Genomic DNA, 25,680 nt, shown 5'->3' with positions numbered 1-25,680 from the left:
ATTAGCTTGAATTTAAAATATTACTGAAAGGTAGAATAGCATTTACTGATTACAGTTTATACCTCTGAGGGATTTAACAGATTATTCTGTTTCCAGCTGTGCACTGGTTTGTCAGTTCATGGTGATCTGTGTGCTGTGAATGCTTCCACACAGTTAAAATGTTACTTTACTTTTTTTCTGAATCAAGTGATATAATTAAAATAACAGAACAAACAAATAAACRAAGTCTGAGCCCAAAGCTTAGGGGTTTTAACATCTCTCTTTGTTTCTTTCTGAGGATTGTGGATGTTTTGCAATCATTATCATGCTAAGAACTTAGAATGATCAAGCTGGCTAGAGATGGTACAGAAAAAGAATATCTGGCTAGAGCTGCAAGTTGGGAGAAAATAATTTGTGTATGTGGAGTTGAAAAAGGGACTTGTAAAGAAAGAAGGGAAATGCAGGGTGACAGTATGAACAAGAATTCAGATATAAAAATGTCATACTTAAAATGCAAGCATTCAAGTTGGTTTTCCATAAAGTCAGATGGTGTGGAAGTGCAGGCATCAGTCAGGCCCAGACCCATGAAAAGACATGGATTTCTTGATGCTGAAATCCAGCACCATTGTGTGGTACCAGGGTAGACTGTGGTACAATATGTAACTGTACAGATGCATTCCTATGGTGTTACATGGTTATTTGAAGTTCAGAAAAGGTTCTTACACYGCACAGCTTTGGGCTCCTGATTTACAAGGGCAGGTTTCCCTGCAGCCTCACAGAACTCAGGTCTTCCATTTCCTCGTGTTATTTATTTCTTATATATTGAATGTGCTTGTTAAGTTTTAAAAATGCATGCAGTATTTCCATTAGTATTATTACCTAATAATAATTCATTTTTTAATAAATAATTTTTATATTTTAATTTTACTGTTAAACACAGTATTGTTTAATTACAGGGAGAAAWTAGTTTCTTCAGATGACCTTCTGGAGTGGTTGAGACCTTTCTGTGGTGATGACTCCCTGGCAGTGAAGCCTCGCATCAGGGTGTTGCAAATTCTGGAGCAAGCCTTCCACCTCAGCGATGAGGACAGCAAGCTACTTGTGTACTTCAGGACACAAGCTGTTCTCAGAGCTTGCTGGCCTCAAACAAAGGTATTAATACTGATTGCTGTAAATTATAGAATTGGACTGCTTTTATGTGAGGATTACATCATGAAATGCTGGTCTGCACAGTATGGTTGTGAAGCATCCTGTTGTCTAGAAACTAATTTGACTTTCCTTTTTAAATCAAATTTCTGATATATTCTGATTCTTTGAAAAATAAGGTGACATAAAGSTAAGGGGCTTTGCTGATTTTTGTTTAGGATCAGGAGTACCTGATACTGAACTTGATTGAACACTAATGATTTTCCTCCATGTCAAGCTTTGACTTTGAAGTTTTCATACCTTCTTTCTTTTCTGACCATTTTTTTTYCTGTCAGTTTTACTTTCCCTCTTTATCTTCCACTTGGTGTCACATTCTGCTCAGAATTAGAATGATAATTACTAGCCACTGACTTCTTTTCCTTGGTCCTTTAAATATTATTTCATGAATATGTAGCAGTTTTGAAATCATGTGAGTAGCACTTGCTGCATTTAGTATTGTTCAGAAGCAGAGTTACTTTTTGTTCATTTTCTAAGTGCCTGCCCCCATGCCAAGACCTTACAGAACTAAAATAGAATATTTCTAATAGCTCCCAAAACATCTATGCACAAACCCACTTTATATTCATATAAMACAAAAGCAATATCTCAGTTTTGACTTGCTGTGCTAAATTCATCCAAGGGAACAATCCTAATAAAAATCTTAAAAATAAAAGAAAGTACTTATCTCTTGGTTTCTTTAGAAATTACTTTTTCTCTTGTATTCACAGTAATACCAGCATTTAACTCCTCAGCTGCTATTCTGGTATCTGTGTTTGGATTCTTCATTTTCAGTTCAGTCCTTTGTCACTGTTTGTGTTGCCTGTGACCTGCTTCCCAATTCAAAATAATTTCCAATTCTAAAACATTCAACTAGAGTATATCTTAATAAATTAGCTACAGCTAGATAATAGTTTTCAGCTGTGTTTATGAAAGACAGAAAAGGAACCTGTATTTGACAGAAACCTTATGAGAGTCAGTACACTTGTGAGTTYATCTTAAGTTTTTATCAAACTTCTATTTTCTCCTGTAATCTTACAAGTCAAAACGTATGTAACTTGAAAAAAAGAAAYACCCATCCATTTAGTCACAAAAACAAATTACAGGACTTAATTGAATGCATTTCATATGTGGCTGGCTCATGTGCAATTCACYGCCCACCAGAACCCCCAAGGCCCCCTCAGCAGACCTGAGACAGCCACACCTCTGCTGTCCCCACCTCTGCTGTCCCCTCCTCTGCTGTCCCCACTGTGCTGTTCCAGGGGCAGCACTGCTGTTAAACCTTGTGCAGTTTTTGCCGACCCAGTCTTCCAGCCTGTTTAGTCTTCTCCATATAATCAGTTAATTTCTGTTTCTTGAAGGGAATTTTAAAATATTCCTGGTTTCAAGCAGGAAAACCTGYTTTTCTTTTTGTGAGGGAAGAAGTTCAGACTATGGATAAGCAACAGTTCATSTGCTCATAACACAGAGTTGCTGATCACTTACTGTTGCTGATGAGTAAGCAAGTAATACCAGAAGATGTGTAATAAAGCTTGAATAATGCACTAGATAAGCTCAAACCTTTCAGAGATAATTGTATGAAAATATGTACACAACACTGTAATACTAAGTTATCTGTATATACAGTTTATTTTTTAGTTGAGTRTAGAAATAACTCCCATGCTTAACAACAGTAAAAGCTGTACTTATATGTACATACATAAAATCATTGTTTATGTACCCCAATTTCTACCAGAGTGCAATTATAAGAATCCTGTTGGAATAAATTAAAAATTATTCTCATTTTCATGTCAACTCAAGCTCATTGTGATTAGTAAGAACCCTTTGTTTTCTTTGAGTATTTTGTGCTTGGTAACAAATGTGTTATTTGGATGGAAGAATCATGTTGGTTTGTCCATGAGATACCTGTCACTGAAATTCAGAGTTCTTCACAAATGTCCAAGAAAGCAAATGAGTTGTCTTATAGACTATTTATTTTGTATTCTTTTTCTTTTAGTCAGCTGATGTCAAATGCTAGTCTACAAGCAGATGCTAGAAAAGCACGTGATGGCCTTGTTTGAGTATTAGGTTTGCATATATGGTGAATTAACAAACAGGGAAAATATCATCATGTAATAGCAGACTGAAAACTGCATTTCCCAGTCCTTCATGGCATGTTAGTAGAGCAAGAAAACTGCAGAAGTCAGTATTTACAWGGCTGCTGAAAAGCAAAGAGAGAGATTTATATATCAGTTTTGGCAGARCATTAGGATTAAGACATAATTTCCTCATGCAAGTTCATGCTTCAGGTACAAAGACCTTTAAAAGCAACCCTGTTTTACAGCAATGGGTATTGAAGCACAGCTTAAAAGTTTGATCAGGTTGTTGGGTAGTCCTGGATGAAGAAGTAGATAGGACGAATTTAATCTTTCAGACTACATCAGTCTGCCTGTCTTGTCTGTRGCCATCACTTTCTCACTTTTATTAACTTGGTCATCCTTTCTCATCCAGCAAAGTAGTTTAAAAAATAAAGCATATTTAAGATAAATGGGGAGGGAAAGGACTGTAGATTGAATGCTGGTTTTAGGTTTTAGAGGAGTGTGGGTTGTTAAGTTTTCAAGGTTTTTTAATGAACTTTAAATTTGCAAATATGTCAAAAATGTATTCCTTATCTTGCTTCCAGATGGTTGTATCATTACCTGCATGGCATTCTTACATGCTTTTAGGGGATCCCTCTTTTCCTATACCATTCCTTGGCACAGAAAGGGACAGCAGATATTATAAAGTATGAATGTGGGTTTCTATTGAATAAAGATAATTTTAATGATATTGCAGTGTTCAATTACCAGAAAATGTGTGAAAGCCACCCTCAGTGTGTCGACTAATCCTCTTAGACAGACTTTGCATACATCAAGGAGGGACTTAATATTTAATTATGCTCTAGGTGCTGTAAGTAGTGGTCCCACAAATCAATGTGCTGGGAACCAGGCCAGCTCTTACAAAATTAAAAATGTACTTTATGCAAGCAGCTACCTATCAAACACTCAGAAGCACAATGATTTCCAGTTCTCTAATGATTAGTTAACAAAATTAAAAATTCAGGGGTCCTCATTTTTCAAAGGCTTGAGAGTCTTTAATTTGCATTCCAGTAGCRTCCCACGCTATGGAGGAGGAGGAAGTATGCTTGTTTTAATCCCCTTGATGAATTTTATCTGAGCTCTTCAGGTTCTGTAATTTTCTAGTTAACTGGTGCATGAAAAATATGGGTCAAAATACTGACTTTTTATATATTAAAAATGTTGGAGGGGGAAGAAAGGCATGGTTTAGAATGTTGGTGTCAAAATTTATCTTTATTAATCTAAGATGGAAAATCCATTTCTTTTCAAATAACATGTAAGTATGTAGCCTGTAGGGACTCAGAGCAGTGTCTAACAAGCCTGAATGGTCAGCTAACAGTTTATGTATGTGTGGATGTAGTTCAGCTCAGTGATCAGTTACAAGCATAGTTACAGAAATGAGCTAGGGTTTGTCCCAGGAAGTTACAGTGGCACTAGCAAAGCTTCTGTAAGTAAACCAAGGCTTAGTTTAAGATAAGAAGTTATTAATTGTGAAGCTTCTATRAGACACACCTTTTCTTAAAAGGATTGTTTCATTATTATGCAAATACAAAATGTAATTACTACTTGCATGCCACTTAAATGGAAACAGCTTTGTCAYTTAGAGAAGGTAATCTCATTTAGCCTTCCCTCTCATATTGTTATATTATGTTTTTTTCATGATCTTGGGGTATAGAGAGCTGCTGAGGGCGAAATGTTTTTGAMAATTGGAAGGGATATCTGTTAAGCATTTAAAATTTTATCTCTGGGCACTTTTCTTACTTACTTTTTTCCTCAAGTTTAGCTTTGAAAAATTGACAGATTAATTCGTATCGTGTGTGTGGGATGTGCACAACACATTTYTCTTCATATAGGCAATTCCTGTGGGCCTTGCAAACTTGAGTCTCAGCAACCTTAGTAATGTCTGCATTGACTTCTGAGAACTTGAGGGTGACTGTCAAGACTCCATTGCTGCTTTGTTACTCTTCCCTCTGTTAATGAAAAATGTTTAGCTACATGATGTTTCTTCATACAGATTCATTAAGAACGGTCTCAATGGGAATGCCAATGTCCAGTGATTTTCAGCTTTTTGCCATTGCCTCTTCTCATGTCAGAGATTTGAGCATGAGAAGTCACTTTGCTGAAASCATTTATCAGGTAACAGTGACCTGCACTTAGCTTGATCTGGCAAAATACAAGTGAAGGAGCTGTATGTGTTTCATCCTCAGCCATCTTCTATTTGTGAAAAGTATTTAATTAGAAGAAAGATTTATGTTCCTATCAACTCTGAGTAAATTTGTTATGATGTTGTTTATAATTCTAGRGACATTGTTTCTCTGCTGGTAATGCATAAAAATTAAGCTTAAGAAATTTAATTTAAGTTTTAATTAATATTTTAAAACACTAATTTCCATTCCTTGAAGATGCAATTTATCCGTATGAAAACATGTGAAATGTATTTTTTCGGGGAACATAAATTGTAGCGTATATGATKAATTAAATACTTGAAGATGCAAATGAAATATTTTCCATTAACTGCACAAGTATAGCAAATAAGACAAAGTGGAGAGAATAGCAATGTAGCTTGAGTGTGCACAAGTGTTGAACGTGAGCTCTGGGCTCTGCAGTGCTCTGTGGCCAGTAGCAGTTGCTTCAAAGGAAGGTAAGAATGCTCTGGTGYGCATTCAAGGTGATCATTCACTTTCTCTAGTAGGTTTTTTGTAATGAAGGTGTAGGTGCAGAATGGTTGAAATGGTGCATACTCAAGCTTTGATCCTGGTTTCAGAACAACTAAGAGCTCATTAGAGATGTAATCAGATTTCTAATGTTACGTTTGAAATAAATCAGTGGATAAACTGTGATTCAAGCTTGGRTATCTCTTGATAAATTTTCAGCTTTTGTACCAGCTGTGCATCAGTGAGCACAAAACATGCTGAAACTTGGTGAAGGAGGGATGGTGAAGGAAGGATGCCATCCAGAGGGACCTGGGCAGGCTCAGAAAGTGGGTCCATGGGCATCTCATGAGCTGCAACAAGTGCTGATGCAGTACCTGGGTCAGAGCAACCCCTGGTATCAAGCCAGGCTGGGGATGAACAGAACCAGAAGGACTTTGGGGTGCTGTGGGTGAGAGGCTGGACATGACCCAGCCATGTGCCCGTGCACCCCAGAAAGCCAAACGTGTCCTGGGCTGCATCCAAAGCCCCATGGGCAGCGGGGGAGGGAGGGGATTCTGCCCCTCTGCTCTGCTCTGCTGAGACCCCACTGCAGAACTGCATTCAGCCCTGGGTTCCCCGCACAGGAAGGACATTGATTTGTTGGAGCTGGTCCAGAGGAGGGACACCAAGAGGATTTGAGGGGTGGAGCACCTCTCCTGCAAGGAAAGACTGAGAAAATTGGGATTGTTCAGCCTGGAAAAGAGAAGGCTTTGGAGTGRCCAAATGTGTTCTTCTAGTACCTAAAGGAGCCTACCAAAATGATGGAGAGAGGTTCTTTACAAGAGCCTGTAGTGACAGGACAAGGGGGAATGGCTTCAAACTGGAWKAGAGTGGGTTTCAATTTGGTAGCAGGAAAAAAAACTTCCATTGTGAGGGTGGTGAGGCACTGGAACAGGTTGTCCACAGGTCTCCCCAAAACATACTTTATGTAAGCAAGGAAGCATCCATAAACGCATGAGGAATTCTGCTTTTTACCTTTACTGTTTGATCATAAACTGGGGGCTTTTTGTTTAATTTTTTTTTGGTTTTTTTTCCTCTTAGCAGATCAAGTTCTATAGCRGTTTCTAGTCAGAAATGTTGTTCTAAGCCCTTTGAAAATACAAATAAATTGTAAAACTGATTTTCTTTAGGAATTAATATATTAATATCTTAAATKAGTATTTTTTATTAATATCTGTGAAAGTAGATGCTATCCTTTTTTCCAGTTTTCTTATTCCCTCAACCATCATGCTAATTAACAATTCTTATTTAGAGGTCTGTAAATTTTRTATCATCTGAGGGGCCCTGCTCAGGTATTCTTAAAATAGTTCTTTTTAGTAAAATACTACATTTTGTGTTGATTGAAAGAGTGAGGAGTTGTTTTTCCACATTGCTGCTGTTGTTACCCAGGGACCCAGCTATCATGATTGTGACTGGTAGGACATTAACTACACCAAATCGAAAACAAAACCACCAGTTGCAGTGCATGCATCATAATGCCAGTTGGTGTGACAGATRCATGATGCTGCCTACCCTATTCTGATTATTTTTATGGCTGCAGCAGAGACACTAATTTTTTTCAGTTTTTACAGCTTAAATAATTTTGTGATAACCATCCACCTGGTATTTTAATTGCTCCTAGTCTAGGTCATAAATATGGGTAAACAGTGAAGGATTTTTTCATTAAAAATATGCATTTCCTCTTTTTAACTAAAAAGAGTAGTACAGAAATATTTAAAATTGGTGTCTACATCAACAGCCTCTTGTTCCTCTAAGACAATACCTTAGTTTATTGTGAGTTTCTCTCTTTCTATAAATGTATTTTCGACTTTGCTAATTTTGCCTATCTGCAGAAAGATATTTTGGAAATAGTAATTTTGATAAGGTTTCATTTATATGTAAAAATTTATGTATTTTAAAATAATTTTGCTTTATTAACAAGAATTGCAGACTTTGGTTATCAAGACAGCAGTCATACATGGGGTGAATACTGGGAGGTTGTGGATGCACTGCTGCTTGATGGTAGAGATGATCAGAAGGGTGAATTCRAGAGCTACTTGTGTATGGTGTGGAGGATAATGGCTGATGCTGATGTAACAGTTTAAACTTAGAAGTAGTATTTGAAGATTAAGATCTTGATATTTGTATGCTGTGTCTTCCAAAGCTGTTGTCTGCTCTAAATGTTAGAGTATCTGTATAGTATACAAACTCTGAAATACGAAACAGTGAATAGTAGCTGGTGCATACACAGATTATTTAATATTTGTGTGAATCCCTCAAGTTGCACAGGTGTTAGTTTTAGCCATTCCATAATTTTTACCTATTAGCTCACACCTAGTCAATATACAATTTAAATTGCATGTATGTTAGTCCTGTCTCTATTTCAGTTCTAACTAGCTAGTTATAGAAGTCTTTCAAAGCCATAATTTTTTTCCTTTATTTGCCCTTATCCTCTCTGCCAATGTCTATGTACAGTCCTCAGAGGTTTTCTCTGTGCTGAAATATATTTGCAGATTAGGAAATAGTCTCCTGCAGAATACAAATGAATGGATTTTATTTTCTGCACGAGTTATTCATTTTCATGCATTAGGCAACACATTTGTGTTTATTGGATCTATATGCATTCCTTAGTGTGCTGCATATGAAGCAGATAAGAAATTAAACAATATAGAAATCAGTTCAGAAGCAATAAGTTCTTGGGTATTTCTACAAGAACTCAACATGTGGCTGAGCCTTAGTTTAATTCATCACTGGTAGGCTTCTTGTTGATTTGTTTTTTAACTTGAATCCCATAACTTGCTTATCCTGTACACTGGCTTTAGTTTGAGCAGGATTTTACCTGTGAGAGTATGTGCATCTCTTTAGTTTCTGCATGCAGCAGGCCTGTGTATGTGCTCTGCATTCAGTAATAGTTTTAATATGTGAAACCAAGCTCTCAGGAATGTGTAAGAGCCTCTGACTTCAGAGCTCTTCCTCCTCTGGGATATACAGCACGGGTTGTGAACACTGAGTTTGTTCATGCAAAACACTTCAGTTTTAATTTTGAATTGATTACTCTGAGATTGTAGTATTGATAGGAGACACTTCCTTCTGGTCTGTCAGACARTGTTTGTGTCTTCCAGTCTAGGTCAGAGCAGCCCCTGATCAGTGAGACCAACTCCTGGCCCTGCACAGGACACCCCAGGAGTCGCAGCACGTGCCTGGGATTATTGTCCAAATGGTTCTTGAGTTCTGTCAGTCTTGGTGCTGTGATCACTTCCATGGGGAGCCTGTTCCAGTGCCCAGCCACCCTTTGGGTGAAAAACCTCTTTCCTGATATCCAACCTATACCTCCCTAACAGAGTACTTTGAATGTGGTTGGGGTAGGGGTTTTTTTTTGTTGTTGTTGTTTTTTGTTGGTTTTTTTTTTTGTTTTGTTTTTTTTTTGTTGATTTTGGTGCATTGTTTTTAAGTGGATATTTACCAATTGCTTGGTAAAGCTGTTGATTTGCATTAACTCCATAAGCGTAACTTCAAAATTTTTCTTTCAAGCAAGGGAATTTAATCTGCAGCAATGGCCCAGGCTACAAACTGAATCGTGTTATGTTTTTCCTGTTGTGTTTTTTCATTAAATGAGAGCTAAATCCTGTTATTATGCAGGAGCATTTTGTGAGGCCAGCGAAACTGTTTTTWAAAGTTGCCATCTCACAGCTATGACTTACTACCACATAAGTTTCCAATTACCAAAATCCAAAATGGGTTGAAAGTAAAATTATCAACATGTGAACTGGAGTAAAGGGAGACAGTGAGATGAAAATGGYTTATTTAAAGCTGACAGGTTCCTTTGCCATGAAGGGAGTATATTTGGAATGTATTTCTGAGAACGGAAAACTTGCCTTTGCTAAAGGAAAGAGGTACTTCACAAATGACACATATTAGCAGAGAATTTTTTTATGGAACTTGGTGCAGAGAAAATCTTYGACCTTGCAAGGTTTACAATTCAGTTTTATGTGTGTGCTCTTCACATTACACTTCTCTTATCTAAAAGTGGTGTGAATACACTAATAACCTTTACAATCTAAACCACAGATTTCTGTGGGTTTTCTCAAAACTAAGAGTTCTTACCAGCTTTACAACAAAGGCTTTCCAAAAATACGAATTGCAGTAGTGAGACTGAATGCTCAGTAAGGAAGAGATTATGTCAGTAATTATGCAGATTGTGCCTCATCATAGTCATTGGGTAGGCTCCATTTTTCTAGGAAATCTTTCGAATGTAACTCTAAAATATAGGAAATATTTAACACCTATCTCTAAAAGACAGTGATAAATGTGTTTCATAATTTCCTGACTCTGTACATGCAATATATTGCTAAGATACAGAGTGAAAAGTGTTCTATCACATTATCATTTAGACTTTGAAAAAAMTTTGATAAATACTAGGGCCAGTACTTTAAGGGGATAATAAGTTTGATGGAAGTCAGTATAAGATATATTTGAGAAGCAACGTTCACTTGACCTCATTGGCTCCTACACAGCTGCCTTGTGGGAGTACACATTTCACATGTGGAAAATGATGAGCCTACTTGTGTCTGTGTTCTGACAGGGAAGCTGTATAGAGCAAAATATTGTGGGTCCAGTGTCTTTTCATAATGTGTGAGTCCATAAAAATGTCAGTGCTGATTGAGATCGCGGCCCAATGTTCTGTGGTGACCAAAATAACAGACATGGAAGGAAGAGTAGGAAAAGGARAAATACATACAAAGCTTACTCCAATACTGCCCTTGTCTGTGGGTAGTCAGAGTGGGTTAATTAGGAATAAGAATGGGAAAATAACTGTAGATAAGATGTAAATTTGGGTGTTACTTTGGCAAGATCACATAAGTGTAATGTTAATAAAATCAAATAAGGAAGATTYATCTTTTGGTTGACAGGTGAGAATTATTTACCAGAAAGGGACTAAACTTGTTTTCTCAAGACTAAGGCCTTTAGGAAGTATTCTAGCTTGAACAGAARATACAATTGTAGTGCAAAATGACTGGATAAAATTGTGCACAGAGATATGTAGCTTGTCAGAATAGATTGACAAAAAGGCTTTCTCTAGCACTAAAACCTTTTAAACTTTGAAGAATGAGACGAAAAAATAATGAGGAAAAAGCYAGTATGGAGAAAGGGTAGTAGCTCCCCACTTCTCTTTCTCAAGATCTCTGACTTCCCGTGTATGTCTCACAAAACAGATATGTTCAGTGGTTTTTAATCTCATCTGTGTGGCTCTGTGTGAATTCTCTTACTGACCTGCCTTCATCCAGGTTTCTCAAACTGTGCCCAAGCTGGCTTTTGTGGTTGCCCTTGACTTTCTCCATCCTGTGTGCCCTTGCCTGTACACAGGTGGACCAGTGGCTGAAAGAGACAGTGGTTTGTTCTTCCAAGCCTGTTACTGCTCTCCCCAGACTGACCCTTTTAAGTCTTGGAAGATTTTTCCCTCAGTCACACTGTACAAGTTCTTTCGTTTGTTTCTTTGTAAAGTAACCCTGGTTCAGAAATAATAAGGTACTGGTAGTGTGCTGGGGAGTACAGCCTGTGGTTTTGCCTTTRAAAAGGGTTTACTGTTGCTCTGGCATGCGAAGATCTTGAATAAGATGTTTAATAAGTGCTTGTGGTTTTGCTTTGCTTCACAAGTATATAATGTGTCTGACATCAAGGCTGATCACATCCCTAGCATCTTGAGACAGTTTGAAGAGAATTAAATAAATAATACTCTTTAAAAGCACCTAATCTTACATGTGCAGAATCAGTAGCTATGCAATTTCAGGACCAGTGGGAACAGTGATGCAGGTCATGTTTGTTTTGTTTTTTTTTTTTTTTAACTGGCAATTTTTAATGTTTGTATTCATATAGTGAATAATTGACTTTAAAATTTGTATTTAAGTTAACTTGTAGTTTTATATGCCCTTTGTAACAAGTGTCTAGCTTTGCAGCCTTGTATAGGAGGTAGGTTTCAGTAACTGATGTTTGTGCAGACCTTCAGTAGCTGCAGTTACCAGCAGATCAGGGATTACAGGCTGACCTGCAAAGTGTAAAGATTACTTTCTTCAGTGACCCACTCTTAGTGGCCTGGTGTGTAGGTAGGACAGTATTTTCTCTGCTGATTTACCTAATTAGATTGTAAACTCCTTGAGGCTGTTGTAGTTTTGAGCCATGAAGAGCACACCAAGAAGGCAATTATAGAAATTCAGTCCAATTGCTACCAATCCTTTTAGTCATTGTTTATGAACCAGGTTAAGCCCTGTCCTGTGAGTGGAAGTTTTAGCATCACTGTTCCCTATTACAAAATGGAGTAAAATCTTTGATGTCACATCTCCCTATAGTTTTGAAATGCATCATAGATTAATTCTCTCCCACTATAGCTTGAGCAGGAGGGGTTGGAGATATATGTAAAATCAGTGCATTTTACAAGGAAGTTCTGTCAAATTGCAAGACTATTGAAGCAGTAAGGGACTAGTCAAATGCCTGCTTAATGTTTCTATTTTCAATGCTGTATTAATTCGAATTTATGCTGCCGTGTTGAACATGAACACATTTTGAAATATTTACATTTACCATCTGGTAGATGTAATAAAATGAATTTTATAATCATGTAAATCAGTATGGGTTTTGCTTGCATTTCTTGGAAACTGCTGATTTCTCTGCCTTTGGTACAGGGAGTTGCTTTTAAGCATGGGTATAGCTTTTCTCAATAAACAAGCAATTATAGCCAAGAAAAATATTTTTCTGGTTTCTGCAGCTTCATTTGTAAATATCCTTATCATTTATTTCCTTTATAGTGAATAAAATCTGTTGATGAAGACTGTGGCTCTGTCACGCTAATATAGAGTAAAAATGGAATTTGCAGAATAGATATCAGTGGGCAGAAGGAGGTTGAGGTCTGTCTGCATTAGTTTTCCTGTTCACCATTCTCATACATAAATAGCCTTTTTCTGTTATCTCAGAGAAAGGAGAGGGTTGGATTGGCTGAATCTTTTTTTGGCATTTCCATTAAAAGTGACTCTCATCAACCAAGTCAGCCAGCACCAGAGTGTCAACTTATATAGCTTTAGCAATAAAGCATTTACAAGTCTATCTAAAGCACTTAGAGATGTATCTGTCTGTAGGATCAGGAGAACATTATATTAGTGAATATCTACAACTTAAGGACACAATTTAGATACAGCAATGTTCCACTGTTGCTGGAAATGCTGGTTTTAAACTAACTTTGATAGTGAGATAATGTACCAAAGTAAACTATTGATCAGTCATGTATGATGTCCACCATTTTATTTAACTTTATCATACTTCRCTTGAAGGATGATAATCTTACAGTTTTTATAATACAATAGGTCTCTAGAAGCTACAGAACTAACTTTTGAGGCAACTTTTAATATTTGGACTCCTTCATACATATGCCATGTGATGAGTATAAAGCAATAACAAATCTGTAGAACAACATGATGAGTCAAACCTTTGTGCATTACAAGTTGATAAATTGTGGAGTGCTTTCAACATTTTGGGCATCTTATAGGATCTAATGTGTGAGGAAAAAGTCTTACAAAAATATTTAAGGTAAGCCTTTGAAAGATTTGATCATAAGGCAGAAAAGTTAGTTTTATTTGAGGAAAGATTTTAAGTGAATGGTTTTTAATTCAACACTGAATCTCCTATGCTATGACAACCTCTTGCTGTTTGTGTAGCCTGTATTTTGCTTTGTGAATTTTCTGTATGATTTTTTGAAGGAACATTAACATATGCAGATGTTTGTGTATTCTTGATTCCGAACATATGTAGTCCCTCGATAATGAAATTGTGTATTTTAACAGTTTTACATATGGTTTGGCTTTACTTAATGTGTATTTTGTTTTAAAATCTATCATGAGTATAATTTCTACAATTAATCCCCCTAATTGACTTTCCCATTGTGGTAAATATTTGTGCAGCCTTTTAATGAGAAACACGATGCCAGCTGTGTTCTRCTGCCAAAGAGACTTCCTGAAACTGAGGAAAATCAAGTCACAATTGAGCAAATCTGTTGTTAAAACTGAAAGTCTTTGCTTTCCTTTTCCTTGCTTTTGTTGTTTTGTGGTTTGTTTGGGTGTTTCCACTTGTTTTTCAGGCTTCTTTGGGGTCATCTGAAGTTTATTCCTGGCTATGGGCCTCGTTACTCTGTTGAGTGACAGATTCTTCTTTACAGGCACTTGTGTTAAGAGGGCTCTGAGCAGTTTGTGGCAGGTTATCTTTTTTGCATGGTTAACCTTGGAGTGGTTTAGACAGATGTTTTGGGGTTTTGTATTAAAAAAAAAAAGGAAGGGGAAACAGTAATATTATCCCATTAACCTGTCAGGGTCTTCTGTATAGATCATCCAGAATCACTACAAAGAGAGTGTTCAATTAAAAGTGGATTTTAAAAAAAAATCTTTTATTAAAACAAAGCAAGAGGCCTGACTAACCTCAGCAACTCAGCTAGCTTTCACTTTGTAAAGATGAAATTTCACCTTTTTACACAGAGCATGCTGTTTCTGCTGTGGGAGATAGCTGCTTCCTCACCATGCTCTCCCTTAGCCTCAGAAAGCAAAGACAATACCAGAGAGCAAGACTTAGGTTCTCTGTGTGTGMTTTATGTACATCTRTCTATSTGTCTAGATACATGWATGTGTATACATAYATACACATAGTAAATATAAATTAAAATGTCATTCCTGTGTGGTGTTTCAAGGTATTGCTTCCTTCTAGCAAGGATCTATCGCTTTGAAATCTCACTTGTTTCACATTAAATGGAAGTGACGTGTATCTAAAATGCCGTATGAAGAGTGAATTTTCACARCTGCAAATCATTAACACTGTAGAAAGTTCACTTTATTTTTATTACTCTTAGTGAGAAACATAGGTGACTTGAAAAAAGGCCATTATAGAGGGAAATGCTGCAGAAATGCTCTCCACGTTTGAGAATAGAAAGTTAATTCTTCTGATTTACTTCAATTGAATTAAAATGCATTATGTCATGAGCAATCATGTTGCAAGGATCCAGCTGTCCAAAACACAGAATTGCGGTGCTAGATTAATTAAGCTCATAAAAGAAATGTAAACCCAAGTCTGTAAAGATGCATTATTGGCAGAATTGTTGGAATTCAGTTCATGTTGAGTAGGATGTCTGATCTACTCTCTGCTACTAATGGGGGACCTTCTCTGCCAGCTTTTCTCATCTGTTTTCTCATATACATATTGTCTATGCCATTTACTGCCATTTTTATGGTTAACMTTAGAAAGATCTTAACATTTAGTCTGTGTTTTGAAGTAATGTGCTGTTTGTGCAGATATACTAAAATGTACTCAGTGGACCATCCAGAATGCTGCTTGCTTGATTTCATTATCTAAAGAGCTAGTTTTCTGAAAAAGGGCTTTGGGGATATGTAAGCAGTGTGAGAGATTCTGTTGTGTAGCTAGTTCTTGATTTGCTAAGGTGCTAAGTCTTTTTGAACCCTAGAGGTTAACATCTTATGTCTTTTTTATCCTTTCTTGTTTATCTCACTTCTCTTTTCAGCCTTGTCATTTAAATATCTAGTATTATAATATTATATATTATCAAGTATATATATCACAAGTGGGTAACTGATATCTGCTGTGTGACATTTGCAGTACAGGAAAGTATTTCAAATGGGCAGATCTAGGAAACATTTTTTCACTGTCTGAAATGTTTTAGTATATGGTGCTTTCAGATATACTCTGGAGACAGAAACAAACAGTTCTTCAACACTAAATATTTTAAAGTCACAGATTATGGAGGCAACTCAATRAATGCATCAGTAATGTTTGTTTTCCAGGCTCTTTTGAAAATTTGCCCTTGATGTATCAGAGCCACTTTGAAGAGATCAGGATGCGATCTTTAATCTTTCAGAGAAGCTGTAGAACTAAGGAAAACTTTGTCCATGTTTGATGTCTTAGAACTATTTGGACTGAAACAGAAAAGTTAACATTTAATGCTGTGTATCTTCAGCAGAATTATAAGATGAAACTGAAGTGTTTGATATTCTGAAAGTTTTGGACTCTGGAAGGAAAATTCAGTGTTAGAATGTGTTAATAACACAGAGGAAGCTACTTTGTTATTGTAACAAATAACTTTTAGACTCCAAAATCTTTTGTGTGTCAAGTAGACAGCGAATTGCTGTTCCATTTGTGAAAGCCCCCTAGTGTGATAGCCGAACTTTTAAACAGAAGTTACTTCTCATTTGGTAGCATTTACAGCAACCCTCCTTCGATAGTCAGACCTTTTACCTTTCAGTCTTTTACCATGAAACTGCAGGCAGTAATTATTTTTAAAAGAACTCATTATCAACTGGAGTGAATTCAAGTCTAGGCAAAAGCTGCAGGTCTTCAATAGAGGTAGACACTTCTGAGACAGAATTGTCTGGGAGCTGTTGGGGGTGTGGGGTTTTGTTTTTCTTGGGTTTGAACACCTATGCAGAGAAGTACTGTATTACTTGTTAGCAAATGTTCTTTGATAGGTAGATCAATTTAGAAACATCTTTCAGGGCTCTTTCCTAGGTGAGAAAAGATGAGGTGCTGTAAATTCAGACAAAGCTATTGAGTTTTCCTGTGTCAATGCGAGTTTTACATATAAGGAAAGCACTGGACATAGCCATTCTTTGAAAATGTTTGTGTGTGTGTATGTATATATATACATACATGTCTGTACATCAAGAAAAAGAAATTTAAGGAATTCTTGGTTGTCTGAAGTCAACAGAAGTATGATCCTGTGAACTAATCAGTGAGAAGTTCTTGTGTGGGGTTACACTGTTCTAGGAATATAAACCTAATTCATTCCACCTCATCAATGTGTTTCTCCCATTTTATTTGCATGTAGTTCAAAAGGAGAGGTAAGAAAATGAGAGGTAAAAATTTCTGGGAAAATTATGTTTATTGTGCTTCCTGCATTGTTTTGAAACARCAATGTTCTTCATAGATTGTTGATTGACTTTTAAATCACTGATTTCTGGAATTAAAAAAAAAAAAGAAAATCTGGGTTACTTTGTTTTGTCTCCTCAGGTAGAGATAACAGATATTGAAAATGAAGAAAAAAGGTACAGTCTCTTCCTGGGACTTCTGGAGTCCAGTCAGAGTCTGTCTGAGTTTCAGCACTTGGTGTTACTGCTTCAGGCTTGGCCACCGATGGACAGGAGCAACGGGTGAGYATTTCTTCAAACAACTGTGTAACAAAGGAGTTCAAAGTCTTCTTGCTTGATATCACGTTGTTTTCAGTCAAATAATTCAAACATGGGTGGTAGGAATGTGCCCTTTGGAAAGGGTCATACTGGGAGGAATAAATGGTTTATTTAAAGCAGAAATGAATCAATCTTGTAAATCTTGTAAAACCTGTATATACACATACGTAGTCTGTGTCATGGGGGAGGCAGAAAAATGTTTCTTTGCCTGAACTGTCACAYAGGACAGTGTTCTGTCTACTTAAATTTCAAGCTACGTATTTTGCTCTGTTTTTTAACAGTATAAACAAAATCCATATAAAAAGAACAGGAAGTTCTGACTGTTCTTTGTATTCAAAAGTTAAGCTTTGCAGAAAGGCCTTTGAAAGGTAATGTTCAGATGGATGTGGCAGACAGTCTGCAGGAGGTCTGGGAGGGTAATGGCACCAAGCAATGGCTCTTCTCTTGTCTATTATTTCTGTCTCTGAATAAAGCATACAAACCAATTTAAGATAAAATAATTATAAGATTTCAGAATTGCACCTGTCAAAGTAGGTTTTAACTGAAAGTGGTAATTTRGAACATCCAGACTACATTATATTCTATCAATTCTTTGGTTTTCTTCTGTGGCTTTCTGAATACATTTGAAAGTAAAAAAAATTAACTTTTGTATTCTGTAACTGCTAATCACTTCTAAGATACAAGGATTCACATAAATTCATGTTAAGAGGCAAGAGTCACAAATCTTTCAAAAAGCAGTCATATAAATACATTTTTGGCTAGCCATGTCTGACAGTTGTTAGGTTAGAGTCATTAAATGGTATTTATTTTGGATTACGTAGGAGTATTGATTATAGCCTGTTTTAACTTGGTGGCTGCATTACCCAAAGTGTTCATGTGCATTGATTTTTCAGAAAAGTTAAGGCTTATCTTCTGAAAAGTAACTCTTGTGCACCTGTAGAGAACTGGTGAGTTACAGAGTAATCTGTAAAGGTTTTTCACATTAGAACCTGCATTGTTTGGAATTTCTGGATAAATACCAAGTTCTTTAGTGACAGTTTTACAGGCCAAAAATTGTCTTCAGTACATTAAGAATTACAAGCACTGCTATGTGATTTGTCCAAATTCACGATTTACCATCAAGTTTTGGTTTTGATTGTAACTGAAAGTTTCACAGTGTGTGGTAACTGTTAAATTTTTTTTAAATCTACACATTACCTTTAAAAAAAAACAAAACTTACAGAGTGAAAAGTCAAGTGAAATACTGCTTCAATTAGCAAAATCCTTTTTGCTTGGGTTTAGCTGAAAGGCTAAAGAGTTTGTGAAGGGAGAGCCCTTATTGAATGTAAGTTGTTGTCTACTGCTCTGTGACAGAGGACATAAAAAAATCATGTGTTAGGCATTAGATTCCTTGAGGCTGACTTTGCAAAGTGAAGAATAGAAAAAAAAAAAAGTTTGGTCACAACTAACTATGAATCAAATACCTCTTAGACTTCAGTGGTCTTGAAGCGAAAATTTCTGCAAATACTTAAATCCACCTGTATCATAATTCATTTAGAGTCTAAAGTACTTGGAATGGCTCCTAGGCAATTACATAGGCACAATTCCTCCCTCTTCTCCCCCTGCTGCATAATTCCACATTAGCAGCATTCAACTCTGCTCAGCAGCCTAGGGGTTTATATTTCTGTGTGCATGTGTATGTGTTCCTGAAAAGCCTATTCTGAGGATGATTGAGAGTAAGGAACAGGAACTGTTTTGTTAGTGGTGTTTTCAACAGTCTCATTTTAAAACAAGTTCTATTAACAAATTTTTGAGCAAAGARGARAACATMAAGAAGTTAAAACTATATGTATTAACATGTTTGTTTACTTTTTTCCCCTCCTCTCCTTCAGAAGAGGGTCATTATCACTTACTGTTTACAGCCAATTTAATGAKCCATACAGGAGCTGGRGAATTTAAGTCTGAGTCATGCAAAYACTGAGAATTTTKGTTTTCAATCTAGCAGTAAATATCCAATACTTACAATTGAATATAAAGCTGGAAACACAGTTTACTTTCTATAAAGGCTTAAAAGGAAAGAGAAGTAAAAGAACTAAGGCTTGAGGGGGTTTTTGGTATGCCTTTAATTTTTCTAACCTCTGTGTTAAARKYCMWWMYTYYTWAWKGRKTTTTTTTTCAGTCCTTGTTTTCTAAAACACTCCAGTTACAATAATACTTACTATGACAAGTCCGATTCTCATTATGTTGTAACATGCCATGTTTACTGTGAGAAAACAGAGAGGTAGCTTTGTTGGTTCAGTCAGSACTCAAAGCTATACTTTTAAAAATTTTATTTTCATATCCTTGTTATGCATGCATGCTTTTCCACCCAGGTRTCTCATAGTCAGATGTCATTTTAAACTTTTCATAAAGGTGTTTCTTGAAAAAAATTATTGACAGTACCTGAAGCTCTGCAGTCCTTTGGTACTTCCTGCCTACATTCAAAAGGCATTTTTTATATTTATTATAAATATTGATAAGGTGTTTTGGAACTGAAATAACCCCAGTATTAGGGGTTCCATAGCTTAGTTCACTTTTTAGTCTTAATCCCAAATTTCCCTCTCTTGGCTTTGGGAAAAAAATTAAGATGTTTCTGCTCTGCTTTTGAAATAATTGCTTTTTGCATGATGTGAAATAYTATTTTTTATAACCAAAGTTGAACTAAAGTAAAATTCAGGAGAGGAGCAAGCTGAATTCTGCCTGTAGGTGTCAGATTTTGGTAACTGAACTTTGGTTTTAATTAGAGATAGCCGATAGTTGCTAATAGATCAAAGGAGTATTTGAAATATTATAAGGAATTGTGATGAGAAAACCTTTATATATGTAAACTATATAAGCTGATATTTAAATAAATTTGCATGTGGCAAGCTTTGATGGCCTTGCATCTTTCTGGTTATTTGTGTTTTGTAGTGTGATTTTTTTTTTCCTTTTTCTAATGGAAAATGCTTAACAGATTTTCTTAATGTACTCCAGGGACAGCAGCTATAGAAATGGAAATTAATTTTGGCTCTGTGCCTCTAAGTGAGAAATGTATCACATAGCAAGAGCTGTCCCTTTAACCARTGGCAAAGGTGGAGTTGCAGGGTTTTTCTCCTTCTCCTGCCCTTAGTGGGGATTCACAGACTCAGTGCCTCATGTTCTTTTTGTTGAATAATCTGGCATCTTGGGGTTCAATCCATCACATTGAAGGGAGCAGAGAGGAGGAGCTCTGCTATTCCCAGCCAGACTTATGACAGCTCTGTGCTCAGTGACTGTGACTGATGGAAAGGCTCAATTAAGCTGTCAGAAGGAAGAAAGACAATGACTTCTGTTTAATTTGCATTCAGAGTTGCCCACTCCTAGCTTCTCTGTCTGGTTTTTATGTTGGGCTGTAATGACAGCTGCRTGTGAAGCTGGGTTTACTTGTTTACAGCGTGAGAAGGTGGATGATGAGCAGGAGAGAGCTTTGATATATGAAAGAGTAGRTATTGGTGGTTGTCCTCTCCAGAGTTGTCAGACTCTTGGTATATGTCAGTCCAACAGACTCTTTTAACAGGCTCCATTTACAATTATATTGATGTGTTGCTTTAACAATTGCTGCAAAATAATACCTTTGAAAAGCAGCACTTTGACAGCACTTTAGTGCTTCTTGTCGTATGTACTGAATAAGTATCTTAATTTACACCAAATTGAAACACCAAATTGCCACTTTTGGTCTTGTATGAGTTGCTGGGGTTTTTTTTTCAAGCTAAAATTGAAAGCTTATCATGACTTTGGGATGCTAATTACTGACCAGAGAGAAGTTGATGGGGTGATTTTTAAAATGCCTTTTTTGCCTTCCTGTTTATGCACAGGTGAGCATAGAGTTGATGTTATTGTGGCTTAGTATAATCATGATGTAAGCTGTGCTTGTGCATGATTTTAACCCATTGTAGGTGGGAGTTGAAATGCATCAACTTAATTTTTGTTAGYAAAATGGCAGTGTAGATGTGTTCCAGTGTTGCACTTTGTGCTATCATTTAAAAGTGGTTCCTACACTTTCTGTCAGTTCATCCACTCCTAAGCAGTGTACTTACTCCTGACAAAAGTATCCAAAACTATCCATGATCTACCAAAAAATAACTATAGGCGAAGAAATGTTGCAGCAACAAAACTTCACAGTAAACACTGCCTTTGCCATCATGCATGATAAAATTTACTTGTGTCTACTGTCTGCCATCTGTTTCTGCTTGACTGTGTAATGGTGACACAGCATGAGGTTCTGTGTGGAATTAAAAAACATTTTAGATCTGTAAAATACATGTATCTGCATCCACATCTACTAGCAGAGGAGTTCAGATGCTTGTAATTTCACATTCCTACCCTTTTTGGATGGGCTGTGGAGAAAAGTTTATTTTTGTTTGTATTCGTAGGACCTGAAAATTAAAATGTGAATCTGGCTATATTTTTTCCTCTTAGAAGCAAGAGGCAGATACTTGAGAAACAGAAGCTGTTAGAATATGATCAAAGGAAACAAAATTAGGAATGCTGGATTCCTGTCACCCCTCCCTTAGTACCACTCTGCTTGGAAAATCAGTTGGTGTAAAGCCAGGAGAAGCTGTTCCTGTGATAGTCCTATTTGATCATCCTTATATGGTGTATAATTTCTCAGGGTTTGTAATAAGCACGTCATAATTCCAAGTAATTTAAGCTTCATTGTTGCATTAAAAGAGTGATGGCATTATGGACAGTAACTTGTCTCAAAATTTTCATCTCCTTCATGTTGTTGTACTTTTAAGTCACAGACAAGAAACAAGCTGCAGAAGATGGTGTATGTATATTTATATTCTATATACATCTCTTTTTTTTACTGGGCAGATCATGCATAGATGATAATCCCTGGGTGAAACTGGGATCTGTTATGCTGCAGAAGTGCCCACCTGAGGAAAAGGAGAACATAGGAAACGAAATTTTGAAAATCTGCCGTTCTTTGTATGAGACAAAGCACAAGCTGCCTGTTCAGGTAAGATTTAGCATTGAATATCGTGTTTATGAGTCCTGTTTCAAGGTCCCAAATACAAGTAAGAATTACTGTACTGGATCAATTCCAGTCAAGAGCTGACAGAGAGGCTGAGAACTGGCTTCAGTCTGTCTTGAGATGACTAAGGGAGATCATATCTTCAGGTAGCCAAATGAGGAAGTAGAGGAATTAGTTTTTTTCAGAGATGCTCAGTTATAGGACAAGAGGCAATAGAGACAAGTTGCATCATCAGAAATTCTTATTGCACCCAAGGAAAACATTTTACACCTTTAAAATAGTGAGACATTAGAACAGGTGGATGCCTGAAAGAGACAAGGAGTGGTTGTCTTTGGAGCTGTTTAGGACTTGACTGGACCACATCACAGGCAGTTTGATATTGTTGCACTTGCTTTGAGTTGGAGATTGGTTGGATTAGCTGACCTTTATAGGTCTGTTCCAGTCTAAATTATTCTTTGATGTACTTGTAGAAAGTCTTTAGTAGTCTATCATTGAAGTCAGTGTTGCAAAAACTGCTAATTAAATAATCAGTAATTCTCTCACTAATAAATGTGTAAAGATGTAGTGACGAATCCTTGAAAAACATGRTGATTGAAAAAACCTCAATATGCAAGTAATTGCTAAGTAGTAACTGATATTCTAACTTGTGTTCCCTGTGTATGCATACTTCAATACAAGCAACTCTTAAATATATAATTATTGAAGTGTTTTGTATGTCAACACTGTATATTAATGAAGACAGACTGGAGAAGTTCTTAATAAACTTCACACAATTTCAGAGTAGTTGTGCATATTTTTAGTAGGCTGATTAATCTCTTRTAATTATCTTTACACAGACACTGTCTGTTATAGAAAACAGCTGATGTTAGGAGGAGAAGCAGAATAAAAACAACACATTCTGTTTAAAATACAGACAGGTGGGTGTGTGGGTTTTTGTTTGTTGGTTTTTTCTTTCTAATCTAACACACTGATCTGAGACAAGTTCAGAATTCTTTAAAGCATGATTCCAGAAGGTGGCAGTAAGCTGAAATGATAAGTATATCTATTCATTTATTCATCCCACCAAAACTCTTTGGTGGAAGGCAGGTCTCTGTATTGCTAGGACTGATATAATTATATGTAATTTTTCTTTACAAAGTATTGAAATGATGCATTATAGCATGAAAACTCACAATCTTAATGTGCATAGGAGTAGCTGAACGTTGTCAAAGTAGAATGTTCTGCCTCACCTCGGTGATCAGGGAGTCACTGTCACTGTCATACAGCAGTCAGTTCACCAGAGTTCTTCTCAAGAATGGTCATTATTTACATTTATCTTAGTTGAGTAAATGTTTCCTTGATCTCCATGACAATTCAATGTTTACACAAAGTTTTGATATTGGTAGACAGCTTTAGTTGGAATTGCCTTTCTTTTTTAATGGTACAGGGTGTTGGAAGAGCTCACTGTCTAATTATGAATGTACAGGTACAGATAYGAGGTTTTTCTGGTCCTCAGGCTTTAAACAGCCTTACTGATGTAAAGTACATTTTTTATTACTAGAACGCTGCACAGTAACGAAGAGTTGCACTAAAATGTGTAGTTGAACAGTTATGTACAACTATGGGCTTTATTCCTGTAAATCTCTACTTGGGAAGAGGGGGAATAATGTGGATAATTTTTAAGTAATTTACTTGTGGCTATATATAATGGCTACATAATATATGGCTACAGTATTTAGGTGCCCAAATTAGATTTGCAGTCATGTGGCTGAATCAGATGAAAATCTGATCACCAACAATTATCTGTTTAGATGACTTCACATTTCAGCAAATACACTGATTAAGAAGACAAAAATGGAATGATGGCATTCTAAAAACCGAGACCAATAAATTATCCTTAATAGCATTTGCCATTCAAATTCTTTCACATTACAACCTTGGCAAGGTCAAAGGGTGTAATGGCAAACACATGTAACTTCAAGTCATCATCATCTAGAAGTTAGAAAAATTTTCTTTGGATGTCATCATGAAGGGTTTCACCCTTTTTTGTTCTGTATCTTGCTGGTCTATCTAGCTTTTTAAGTGAAGTTCTTCTATTTTTAGTGTCTTTTGGATAGTTAGATGGCTGTAATCCTTGTGTGAGTATTTGCTTTGTCACAGTATTTTTTTKGGGGTTTTTGTTTGCTTGTTTGTTTTGGGTTTCAGTTTGCATTATTTGGTGGATAAATATTTCCATTCCTTTTAGTGGAAATAAGCATTGTTTTATTTGCCTGGAAGACACATGTTTGGATTGTCCAACATCTGCACTGCCTGATTAATCCCTTTGGAAAGGGATTAATCCTTCTCCCCCTGGTAATTGTTAAAGTTTGACTCCTGAATATCTCATGTTCCTCTATCAGCCTGTGGGTCATGTGTCAGTTAACATGACATGGGAGAATGCATCTAATCCCTTATCTGTAATCACCTTGGGGTCCCAGTGGCTATGAGATGCTTATCTCCTAAAATAATACAGCAGCCAGTTGGTCTTCTTTTTTTAAATTTTTGTAGCTAGTTTTTCCTAGGGTCTATATATGATTGTACATTTTGTGATTTTGTTCATACACAATTCTGTCTACTCATTTTCTTCAGACAGTGTTGGGTTTAAATGATGCTTTTCACTCTGCTCTTAGCCTCTTTAGATATAATGCTGTTTACATTCATTATCCAGCCCTTCAAAGCCATCCATGAAAATACTGAATAATACTGGACCCAAAACAGACTCTTCTGACATGTGGTTTGTTTGCCTCACTGGTGTKACAGTGAACCATTGATAGCTGCATAACTAGATTGAAGACAAAAGTTACCTAACAAAATTCAACTAAATCATGGTAATTCAGGTTTTGAATTGGGCCTTCCCCTGACCCTCTTTCAGGTAACATCACACCCCCTCTAAGCAGAGCTTCTCATGGCAGGCAGCAGACACTTGAATGTTTTCGAGTGCTCACTGCAGAACAGAAATCTGCTCTGTAGAATATTTCTCTGAGAAGTGCTGTAGGTGATGACTTCTTCTTAGGCTTGGGTTTTCAATTCCTGTCCAGAGCAGCTGTGAAGTTGTAAGTGGCAGTGATTAAAGTTGGTCTTTGTACTGTTTGGACAGTCTTCAGTGGCTGGCAAGTTTTCCAGTCCCTTCCTGTGAAAAAAAGGAATGCAATTGTTGGATTCTGTATTTCTCCTTCAAAGGAGATTATGGCTGCTTCTGTACGTGGGCATGGTAGGTAAGACTGAGTATGTCTGCTGCACATGCTACCATCAGGCAGAAATTTACTCAACTTGTCTATCTGATTGTGAGAGGAAAATGTTACCAAGCATGGTTAAATTGCTGTTCTGCTCAGATTGTGTATTTTATGACTCAGAATTTATTTTTCTGATATAAGTTGCATCTGTTGCTGTGAATACACGTTTTCAAGAAAAGATGTGTAGGGTGAATCCATAACTTTGCATTCATTAAGGTAGCTGGAATGGCAGGTATGCTGCTTAAAAAAAGTCCAATGGAA

The 25,680-nt window shown here is 36.6% G+C and overlaps 1 protein-coding gene across 1 annotated transcript in view; it reads left to right on the top strand.

The window, feature by feature from the left end:
• NBAS (NBAS subunit of NRZ tethering complex) overlaps positions 1-25,680 on the top strand; it is a 158,025-nt gene that overhangs the window by 119,556 nt on the left and 12,789 nt on the right. Inside the window, exons 48-50 of the mRNA XM_057384003.1 lie at positions 936-1,131; positions 16,979-17,118; positions 22,009-22,153. Coding sequence (XP_057239986.1) covers positions 936-1,131; positions 16,979-17,118; positions 22,009-22,153 — 481 coding nt within the window. The remainder of the gene's footprint in view (positions 1-935; positions 1,132-16,978; positions 17,119-22,008; positions 22,154-25,680) is intronic.

Source organism: Malurus melanocephalus, unplaced genomic scaffold (genome assembly GCF_030028575.1).
Source record: "Malurus melanocephalus ecotype Western Australia unplaced genomic scaffold, MMel_1.1 scaffold_674, whole genome shotgun sequence".
Taxonomy (NCBI): domain Eukaryota; kingdom Metazoa; phylum Chordata; class Aves; order Passeriformes; family Maluridae; genus Malurus; species Malurus melanocephalus.
This window is presented reverse-complemented; position numbering and strand designations above follow the sequence as displayed.